Source organism: Osmerus mordax, chromosome 13 (genome assembly GCF_038355195.1).
Source record: "Osmerus mordax isolate fOsmMor3 chromosome 13, fOsmMor3.pri, whole genome shotgun sequence".
NCBI lineage: Eukaryota > Metazoa > Chordata > Actinopteri > Osmeriformes > Osmeridae > Osmerus > Osmerus mordax.
In genome coordinates this window covers 17,878,154-17,888,411 of record NC_090062.1, presented here as the reverse complement: position 1 = coordinate 17,888,411, position 10,258 = coordinate 17,878,154, and the positions used below count along the sequence as shown (strand labels likewise).

Below are 10,258 nucleotides of genomic sequence, written 5' to 3'. Positions count from 1 at the left end.
CTGTTGCTGAATATACGTACATGAATGAGTGTCTGTCTGAATAAACACAACTGTGTCCAAACATACAGTACAGACATGGAAACAACACTGTACCCCACTGAAAAAGGAAAGAATCTTAAATACTTAATTTGCTTAAAGTAGATATAAAACATGATGCGAATAATGAATTGCACATTTAATCAGTCCAGTTCTCCACTGTCATTAAGACCAGCCTTTTAAAATGGCAGGGAATCATCTAGACGTTTTCTGACCTGACCAAGAAGAACAGTCTCTCTGTGATCCATAAGTCCTTTTAAGTAACCATTGACCTCAGCATGTCTGCCCCCAGCCGCGGGGCTCTGAAAGGAAATTGAACCACGTTTCTGACACGCACACTGCGACACAGGACTGGGCTTCCTCCACTGGCTTCCTGTCTGATCGATGGGGGAGATAATGACTCCACAGGTGAGACAGACAGGAGCCCAGCGGGGTCCCAGGGGGGGGCAGCCCCCCCGCAGCTAGCTCCAATTAGCACCCACGGCCTGGGAACAAAAGAGACGACATTTCGTTTCAGCGGAGTGCCAGTTAAAGGCCTCCTCTCTCCACCTTGTACTCTCTCTCCTCTCCTCTCTTTCTGTCTCTTTCTGCTGATGTCTCTCAACGATCATCCCCCTCTCTCTGCTCTGGGAGGACGCTCGGTCGATGCCCAGTGTTGTCAGAGGCGGGGAGGTTGAGATTGTGGAGCGTTGATGAATTCATTGTGTGTCAGTGACTGGCTGTGTGAGGGGGGTTTTAGTTAATGAAAACCACAGGAGATCTGGAGGAAAGTAACATGTTTTTTTGAAGCAGCTGATTGATTTACATGACACACACGTTACTGCAGCGTCCTACATTATGGGAGCACAGACATCTTAAAGTCGTCTGTATTCATACTGTTAATCAAAGCAGACATCAGGCACACACAGTTATGTGTTTTCTAAACACATGACATTCTCTGACAATGCTGAACCATGTCATTTTCACAGCTGTGGCAGAGATTTGAGAGTGCTCCCGTGGTCTGAGTTCAGACTGTGAGACTTTGACTTCACAGACAGGTGTTGGACAGGTACTTGGACTGGTCTGGTAGCCGAGATGTGGTTACTTTACACTGTGCCCGGTAGCTGAGATGTTACTTTACACTGTGCCTGGTAGCTGAGATGTTACTTTACACTGTGTCTGGTAGCCGAGATGTGGTTACTTTACACTGTGCCTGGTAGCTGAGATGTTACTTTACACTGTGTCTGGTAGCTGAGATGTTACTTTACACTGTGTCTGGTAGCTGAGATGTGGTTACTTTACACTGTGTCTGGTAGCTGAGATGTGATTACTTTACACTGTGTCTGGTAGCTGAGATGTGGTTACTTTACACTGTGTCTGGTAAGACACACTTTAAGTGGCTTTAGATAAAAACATCACAAAGTAAAAATAAAATGTGAATGAAATTAATCAAACGTAACCCGAGACTGTGTGATTCTGAAGGACAGCAGCATGTGAAAACACAGCCGCCAGCAGTTTGTCTTCAGAACACAACAGGTGAAGAATTCATGGAGAGCGAGCAGCAACGGTTTAAAGCTTGATTTGAAATTCAGAGATATTATAAAGTGGATTGGGAAATGATTCAGGGAATTTTGTTCTCATTATTGTATATAATTTAAATGATCTTGAAATGAACCAAATAAGAAAATATCTATATTTTTTTTACTTTAAAACCCTAAATACATTTAAATAACGTGTTAATACAAATACATTTCAAGTAATTTAAAGACTTTCAAGGCACACTTCTTTTCCAATAACTTTAAAGACTGAAAATAAATCTTGAAATGCTTTTTAAATGCCACAAAACTTGGAGCAACTTCACAAAATCTACAAATTCAGGCTAAGGTATACCCTAAGAATGAAAAGCGGTACTGCCCTCTGCTGTCGATTGGTCACAATCATGGTTTCTGTCCAATAGGCTCCAGCTGGGTGGAGGTCTGCTCCAGCTGCAGACCTCTCTCCTCAGGCCCCTCAGACCTCTCTCCTCAGGCCCCTCAGACCTCTCTCCTCAGGCCCCTCAGACCTCTCTCCTCAGGCCCCTCAGACCTCTCTCCTCAGACCCCTCAGACCTCTCTCCTCAGGGCTCTCAGACCAGATGCTGCTTGTCTACCCCACCCCCCTCCCCCGTGCAAGTCATGTGTTTCTGTAATGTACTATGTATGTGCTTATGTACTGAGGTGTTTTTACATTTACATTACATTTAGTCATTTAGCAGACGCTCTTATCCAGAGCGACTTACAGTAAGTACAGGGACAAACCCCCGAGGCAAGTAGGGTGAAGTGCCTTGCCCAAGGACACAACGTCAGTTGGCATGACCGGGAATCGAACTGGCAACCTTTGGATTACTAGCCCGATTCCCTCACCGCTCAGCCACCTGACTCCCCTTTTATGCCTGTTCCCACACTGTACTCCTCTGGGAGCATAGTCTGGGGGTTGCCTTTTTTCTCCCCTCCCCTCCCCTCTCCTCATGTTATGCTGAAACTTTCTAGATGGCGCCGATAATGGCTGCCTCGGTAGGCACCTTCCTGCCAAAGTAAATTCCTTGTCTGTGCAAATTTTCATGGCGAATAAAAACCCATTCTGATTCTGATTCTGATTTAAATATACTTTACTCGATTCTAGGATTAAAACATTGTGTTATTAGACTAACATATATATATTAAAAAAAACTGTATTAAATGATATGTTATACTTTGAACGGACAGCACTTGCAAATTCAGATCAAGCTTACCACTCATGTTCAAATCCAATTGGTTTACGGGGCTTAAGTAGAGAGGTTATACCTGAACCCCATTGGCTCACGGGACTAGGGGTCTCAGGAGGAAGGTCATTCTCAATCCCCATTGGTCACTACCCTGTATGGGTAACTCCAGGTCAGTAGGGGGCAATAATGCACCTTTCAGATTTTCCAATACGCCCAGAAGAAGAGCTGTTCCATGGTTACCTGACGGATGCTTTTCGTTTCGAATATGAATCTGTCGGAAAGCTACAGGAAGTTTGGCAAAGTGTTTGGCGTCCTTGCAGTTGTGATCGTCGTAATTGCAGCAGTTTTACATCACCTGGAAAGTTCCGAAACGACTGTGTACAGCAGGTAAAATTAGAGAAAACGGAACGATGCTAACGTTAGATAGCCAGCTTGCTAGTAACGCTATCTTAACCAATGTAACTTTACGCTAGCTAGCTGTAACTGCTAACGTTAGTTAGCTAACTAATTAGCACGTTTGCGTTCATTGCGTTGACGCCCAACGTGCGTAGGACCAGGAAGCAACAGTCACAGTAGTAGACTAGCTGTAGCTAGGTATGAGGTAGACCTGCTGGCTGTTTGTGTCCTCTCTGCCCGACTTTCTCACCATGGTCCTAGCTAGCAAACAGTGACATCTTAGCTCTGTAACATCTAGCGTTCACATTTACATTTACATTTAGTCATTTAGCAGACGCTCTTATCCAGAGCGACTTACAGTAAGTACAGGGACATTCCCCCGAGGCAAGTAGGGTGAAGTGCCTTGCCCAAGGACACAACGTCAGTTGGCATGACCGGGAATCGAACTGGCAACCTTCGGATTACTAGTCCGACTCCCTCACCGCTCAGCCACCTGACTCCCCAGGCGTTGGGGAGTCAGGTTGGGGAGTCAGGCAGGCGTACATACCCCAGGCGTTAGATATAGATTATAGCCAGCCTAGTATTGGTTATATGACTATATTATCTAGTCCTTGGGTATGTAATGTTTCTCGCTAACTTAGTCGGATCAAAATCAACGAACCATTTAGGAAAATTATTATCGTGTTGTTACACAGGATGTCGGTAGATATGTCCGCTCTGGAGGCCAGCTTTAGACAGAAGAATCAAAGCTGTTTTATTCTCGGCGCCTCCGGAGAAACGGGTAAGATTTTACTGCAAGAACTTGTCCAGCGAAATATCTTCTCCAAGATCACTCTTATTGGTAGACGCCAGCTCATCTTGGAGGACAAAATCTACGAAAGCCTGGTGAGTAACAGGTGAACATCTAAACCTGGTGAGTAACACAGGTGATCATCTTAATTTATCTAGCAGACGCTGTAGTCCAAAGCAACGATCTGAACTTGTGACCTTTTGATCTGCAGTCAAACGCCCTATTCACTGAGGTATACCCATCCCCATGCTCTACCACTGAGCTATACCCATACCTGTACCGTTACTATACAGGCAGTTACAGTTTATGGTAGGGAAGGGTTTCCTTCACAGGGAGTGGTGCAGGTGTGTTATGAGTGTCCGCCTCTCTCCAAGGTACAGGAAGTGGTGGACTTTGAGAAGCTGGAGGACTATGCAGCAGCCTTCCAGGGTCACGATGTTGGTTTCTGCTGTCTGGGAACCACCAAGGCCAAAGCTGGGACGGTGAGTTGAGCTGAGAGGACCTTTTTTGTTGCACTGTCTCTGGTAAAACATACAGACATCAGCCATTGAAACAGTTAGAGCTGTGCTCATCTGCTCCTTGATCATCTGTGGTCACATAACAGTAAGATGATCGCTGTTCTATGGGCGTTGCTTGTAAAAAGAGGGTTAAATAAAGTGTTATTTAAGTCCCATGGGGGTGTGGTTTCAGGAGGGGTTCATACGAGTCGATCATGACTACGTTCTGAAGGCTGCTGAGCTGGCGAAGGCCGGAGGCTGCTCTGACTTCCACCTGGAGTCCTCCAAAGGAGCCGACAAGACCAGCGGCCTCCTCTACCTCCGAGTCAAGGTACTAGTGTTGCCTTTTACCTGCTTACAACACACACAGGCAGACAGACAGAGGCACACAGACACAGACATCATGGGTTACAGTGATTACAGATGTAGAGATGCCTGTTATGAAGTGATGTGAGGGTTGTTGAAGCAGGCGTCTTGTCCCCAGGGTGAGGTGGAGGCGGATGTGGAGCGGCTGGGCTTCCAGAGGTTGTCCGTCTACAGACCTGCGTGAGGCACCATCTCACATGCTGCTTACTTTCTCATCATCTCACGGCTTACAGGCAAACCTGCTGGCCTTGACAAAACACACCACACCCATCCTTCTAGATTCAGATACCTGAAAACCTTTGTTAAACCATAGCTCTATAGTGTCTCCAGACCTGTGTTATCAGCCACAGCTCTGTAGTGAAGAGATCTGTAGGTCTGACCCAGCCCTGCTCCTCTCCAGGGTGTTGCTGGTGGACCGCCAGGAGAGCCGCCCTGCTGAGTGGTTGGCCAGGAAGTTCCTGGGCCCCATGTCCTCTGTGTTCCCAACGGCAATGTCCATCCCCATCCAGGTGGTGGCCAGGGCCATGCTGGCCAACGCCCTCCTGCAACCCCAGCAGGCCCTGGAGATCCTGGAGAACAAGGCCATCTACGAGCTGGGCAACAGCCCCAAGAAGTGAGGGGGCGGAACCAGCAGAGGGACTTTTTACCAATCACAAAAAGTGCCATTATTCTGTTAACAGGTTCTGTAAAATTTAGTCAATTGTTAATTTTGCTGCTTGCTGAACACTCGATTATTGGCTTTGTGTGAATTTTTATTTTTTTTATATAAATCTTTTTCTGTCCTCTCTGCAACTCTGTTTCTCTAAAATGTTTACTGCAAACGTGTTTTAATGGTTGAAAAGGGAAACACTACAGCATCTTTATCCTCTGTGTGTGCTGTCATAATGCCTTAAAGCCAACAGACATTCACCTATTTGTTGTTTTGTTCTTAAATGTTGAATAATGTCAACAACATCTTGATTACATTGTGTAAAATCCATATTCATCTGTACTGCTGCGTTGATATATAATTCTAATATGTTAATAAATGGTAAGTAATAAAAGTTATTTAAAAGGGTTTTAATCATTCTTTAATCAAGATCCTTCACGTACTTGCCCCAACGGTCGAGCTTTAAACACGTTTCTATATTTTGTGGATATAAGATTTTGGTTATGTATTAATGTATTGTCAGTCATGGCCGTGTCTCACATACGGTAATGTTGACCTGGCCTTAATATATATCTATGGACCTGGCGACCTCAAGTGGCGGAGCAGCGGAAGTGCATTTTGAAGATAGGAAGTTGTGCCGGAAGTAGCGTGGTCGCAACCAAGGAGACGCAGTCATGGCAGAATACTCAGGTACACGTGGATGTGGAGCTTATCTTAATAATGATTAAATTAAAACGGAGAATACGCCTCATTATGGGGTGATGTCTAATGGTGAACTTTGTTTACAAGCCATATAGCTTTTACAATTATTTTGTTAGCTAGAAAAGCTAGCTAAAGATGAACCGTAGCTAGCTCTCTAGCTGGGTTACTAACTTGTCACTGTTTTAAAACACTGACAGATCTCACCGGAGCTGGCGATGACTCGACTCCTGAACTATCGGGCAGTGAAGACGACGAACAGTGGCAGTGGATGGAAGATAACTCCGAAAATAGTCAGCAAGTTACTTGCTTGTTCTGTGACAGGTAGCTAGCTGTTCATTAACTAGCTTACACGTTTACTTTGCACACTTAATTCTGGTTCTGACGAGTGTGTGGTCGCTGATGTTTTGACTGGGTGTGTTTTTTTAGGTCTCTAAGTTCTGTAGCAGACACGCTACAACACTGCGTAGCAGAGCATCAGGTCGACATCGTAGACGTGGTGAAGACACACAGTAAGAGTTGATGTGTTTATGCAGGCTAGTTTACAGAGTACAGGTCTGAAGTTTTGGCCTCGCTGTCGTGACTGGCAACTTCCTACATCACTTCTGTGTGTTTAGGTCTAGACGACTATGGCTACATAAAGATGATCAACTTCATACGCACAACGGTAGGTACATCTTATCCTTCAAAGCACCATTGATTGACAAAGCTGAAACGACCTCTTTACAGACTCGCCACAAAGTTGATTTTATAGTTGACTCCCACTCATGACCTTGTTCCACAAAATATTTCAAGATGACAGAGTTTGTGTCACTGTGTATTAGTTCACTGTGCTGTTAGAACCAAACTAAGCACTTGTGATCCTTGGTTATCTGCAGTACATATTCTCTAATCTGGGTATGTGGTTTGGATGAAAGCATCAGCTAAATGAATGAGATGTTCTTCCAGAGGTGCGCTGGGAAGAGCCTGAGAGAGATCCAGCCAGGTGCTGTTCCCTGGGAGAGTGAGCACTTCCTGAGACCAGCTCTGGAAGATGACCTCTTACTGCAGATTGGTAGGTTCCCTCTCTCTTTCTGTCTCTCTCTGTCTCTCTCTGTGTCTCTCTCTGTCTCTCTCTCTGTCTCTCTCTCTGTCTCTCTCTGTCTCTCTCTGTCTCTACGTAACACCAATAATGTTTGTCACTAATTTTTTAGCTCTCTCCCCCTCTCTTTTCCCACATCACTCACCTCTTCCTCCTCCCTCCCCTCTCTCCCTCCTGGCAGACCTGGAGGAGGTGTGTGGCAGGCTGGCCCCCAGGGTGGGGGCCCAGGCGGGGCCCTCGTCCGGGGGCCAGGCCACTGAGGAGAGGCTCCAGCTGGCCGTGGGGGCCCAGGCGGGGCCCTCGTCCGGGGGCCAGGCCACTGAGGAGAGGCTCCAGCTGGCCGAGGAGGCCCTGGCCAGAGCCATGGAGGACCTGCACAGAGTCAAGTCAGTTACATTCAACCTCACTGTATCCATTCAGCAGGTGCTTTCATCCAAAGCCATATACAAATAGTGCATGTAGACAGTAGAACAGAAAATCAAGGATCAGAAGGTTAAACTGAATTTTGGTGGTCAGTGAGATATTGTCCGTTTGTGTCAAACCTGCACCAGTCTCTCCTGACCAGCAGGGGGAGGTGGTGGGCTCAGGAACTCAGACATCTCTCTGAGTGGGTAAAAAGTTTAGAGGAAGGAGACAACCAGGGGAAAATTCCACTGCAGCATAAAGGAGGAAGGGAGGGGAGTGTGTGGGGAGAGAGGGAGATGTGGTAGAGACGTGGATGCTGCTCTCTCTCTATCTCTCTCTCTCTCTCTCTCTCTCTCTCTCTCTCTCTCTCTCTCTGCCCCTCTCTCTCTCTGCCCCTCTCTCTCTCTGCCTCTCTCTCTCTCTGCCTCTCTCTCTCTCTGCCTCTCTCTGCGCTGTGCCGTAGCCTGAAGGTTGTGTTAGTGTTTCTGTGCAGCTGTGAAGCTACAGTATGCTACAGCTACAGAGCATCTGCACTGCACTCCATACAGATATCTGTAACCCAGGTTTATCCAGGGGTAAGTATCGCTCAGCGGTAGAGCATTTAACCGCAGACAACGAGGTCTTTGGTTCAAATCCCCCCCGTTCCTTGCTTTGGATAAAAGCGTGTGCTGAATGAATACATACAGTTTGGATCTTAGTTGATCAGTACTGTGAAACCGTAGTGTGCTTAACCTGCTTGGGATGTGGGGAGAGTGGGGAGGTGGTTCTGTGACGGTGTGGGGTGTGTCTGCAGGCTCCTGGCCCAGGGACTGGTGATGAATGTGGCCTCCAGCGGGAGCCCAGGGGCCCTAGGGACCGTGGCTGAACTCAGAGAGGATGAAGATGAGGCGTACTTCAGCTCCTATGGCCACTATAGCATCCACGAAGAGATGCTGAAGGTACACACACACAAACCCCACAGAGAAAGTTTATTGCCTCCATTCCATATATCTAAGGCTTGTGTGTGGAGCGAGCAGCTCTTCTGCAGAGTGCAGATCTGCAGCAGAGAAGACAAGTGGCTCCTCACACGTACACCAACCACCACATGACGTCTCAAGGTGACCAATCAGAAGGCCCTCATACGAGACCGCCGCACAGACCACATCTGAGAGGAGGAAGTAGTTAGTCACTGTGCTAAAGCGTGCATGCTGGGGGGAGGAGGCGGAGGGGGTCAGCTCTCTCTCCTCCCCTCCTGCTCTACTTACCGCAGTGCTTCCGCCATTGTCTCAGCGCCCCGGCTGATTGGTGCTGGGCACCCCGGCTGATTGGTGCTGGGCACCCCGGCTGATTGGTGCTGGGCACCCCGGCTGATTGGTTGGTGCTGGGTGCGGGAAAAGTCTGCGTCACGCGTCAGCGTCCGAGGAGGGCAGAGACACGTCAGGCTGCGGTGAAACGTCTTTACGAGCTGCCGTAAAGAGAACACCTGCTGGTTCTCACTGGGGGAGGGGGGGCTGGGGAAGGAGGGGCTGCGGGGATGAGGGGAGGGGAGGAGAAGCTGGGGGGAGGAGGGGAGGCTGGGGGGAGGAGGGGAGGGGAGTCTGGGGGGAGGAGGGGAGGGGAGGAGGCTGGGGGGATGCTCAGACTGTAATAGAAGTAATAAAGGCCTCAAGGCCTGTGTATCAAGCCGGTAGATGTGAGGAATAATGGGATGGGTAAAGTTTAGTGGTTAGAGCGTTGAACTGCAGATCAAGAGGTTAAAGGTTCAGAAGCCCCTTAACATCGCTCTAAGCATGTGCTGGTGTGTGTCCAGTCTGACCCTGTGTTGTTCTGTGCATCTGACAATAAAATCTTGAACTTGAAGGAGCACATCAATATTGTTATTATTATAGTTTAAGTTTCCTGAAACATGTTCTGTCAGAATGTCCGGTGGCCGACTTCGTACACCACTTTCGGCTTTACCTGTCCAATGAGAGTAGCGCCTTGTTTAAAGGCGGGATCTCATCAGATCAGGGGCTCTGGGAATTGGGCTGAGATTTGATTGACAGGTTAATTAGCCAGTCATGCCCCACCTCATATGGGCTGGTGTGAGTGACCAGGGTCAGTTCACAGTCTGAATGTTTCATTTGATTTCCCCTGTAATGGAATTCTGAGCCGGCCCGCGTAGCAGATGATGAAAGACACGCAATGGAGGAAGGAATTGTTTGTGTAAAAAAACAAAACAGGGATGAGACAGACGCACAGGGACGCACAGGGTGCACAGGGACGCACAGGGACGCACAGGGACGCACAGGGACGCACAGGGTGCACAGGGACGCACAGGGTGCACAGGGACAGACAGACAGAGACAGTACTAAGGATTGGTCTGTGTTTCCAGGATAAGGTGAGGACGGAGAGCTACAGGGATTTCATGCTGCTCAACCCAGACGTGTTCAGAGACAAGGTGAGTTGTGGAGTGGGGGGGCAGTGAGCAGTAGTGTGTGTTGGGGGAGGGGAAGGTGACGGATGACGGTAGCTAATGTGGAGCTGAGGTCGGATTTTAAACACTCAGGAGTTTATTACGTGCCGTAGCATCTCGGCTGCGGACTGGGCAGGACTGATAAGATGTGCTCCCTCCCCACTCCCTCCCCCCGGCCATAAC

At 48.0% G+C, this 10,258-nt stretch overlaps 2 protein-coding genes across 4 annotated transcripts in view; both read left to right on the top strand.

The window, feature by feature from the left end:
• The first annotated feature begins 2,979 nt into the window (after positions 1-2,979).
• Positions 2,980-5,864, top strand: htatip2 (HIV-1 Tat interactive protein 2). Of its 3 annotated transcripts, none has more exons than XM_067248561.1 (6): positions 2,980-3,145; positions 3,850-4,039; positions 4,325-4,426; positions 4,635-4,772; positions 4,926-4,987; positions 5,208-5,864. In XM_067248561.1, the coding sequence occupies exons 1-6, from the start codon at positions 3,006-3,008 to the stop codon at positions 5,422-5,424; spliced, it is 849 nt and encodes a 282-aa protein (XP_067104662.1). In that variant the 5' UTR covers positions 2,980-3,005; the 3' UTR covers positions 5,425-5,864. The 3 variants fall into 3 exon arrangements, with proteins under 3 accessions (XP_067104662.1, XP_067104661.1, XP_067104663.1); XM_067248560.1 differs by having other exon boundaries at positions 4,319-4,426; XM_067248562.1 differs by lacking the exon at positions 2,980-3,145 and having other exon boundaries at positions 3,720-4,039; positions 4,319-4,426.
• A 255-nt stretch (positions 5,865-6,119) lies between these two features.
• prmt3 (protein arginine methyltransferase 3) overlaps positions 6,120-10,258 on the top strand; it is a 40,256-nt gene continuing 36,117 nt past the window's right edge. Inside the window, exons 1-8 of the mRNA XM_067248633.1 lie at positions 6,120-6,146; positions 6,356-6,479; positions 6,585-6,667; positions 6,773-6,822; positions 7,104-7,209; positions 7,418-7,622; positions 8,435-8,579; positions 9,995-10,060. Coding sequence (XP_067104734.1) covers positions 6,131-6,146; positions 6,356-6,479; positions 6,585-6,667; positions 6,773-6,822; positions 7,104-7,209; positions 7,418-7,622; positions 8,435-8,579; positions 9,995-10,060 — 795 coding nt within the window. The 5' untranslated portion in view covers positions 6,120-6,130. The remainder of the gene's footprint in view (positions 6,147-6,355; positions 6,480-6,584; positions 6,668-6,772; positions 6,823-7,103; positions 7,210-7,417; positions 7,623-8,434; positions 8,580-9,994; positions 10,061-10,258) is intronic.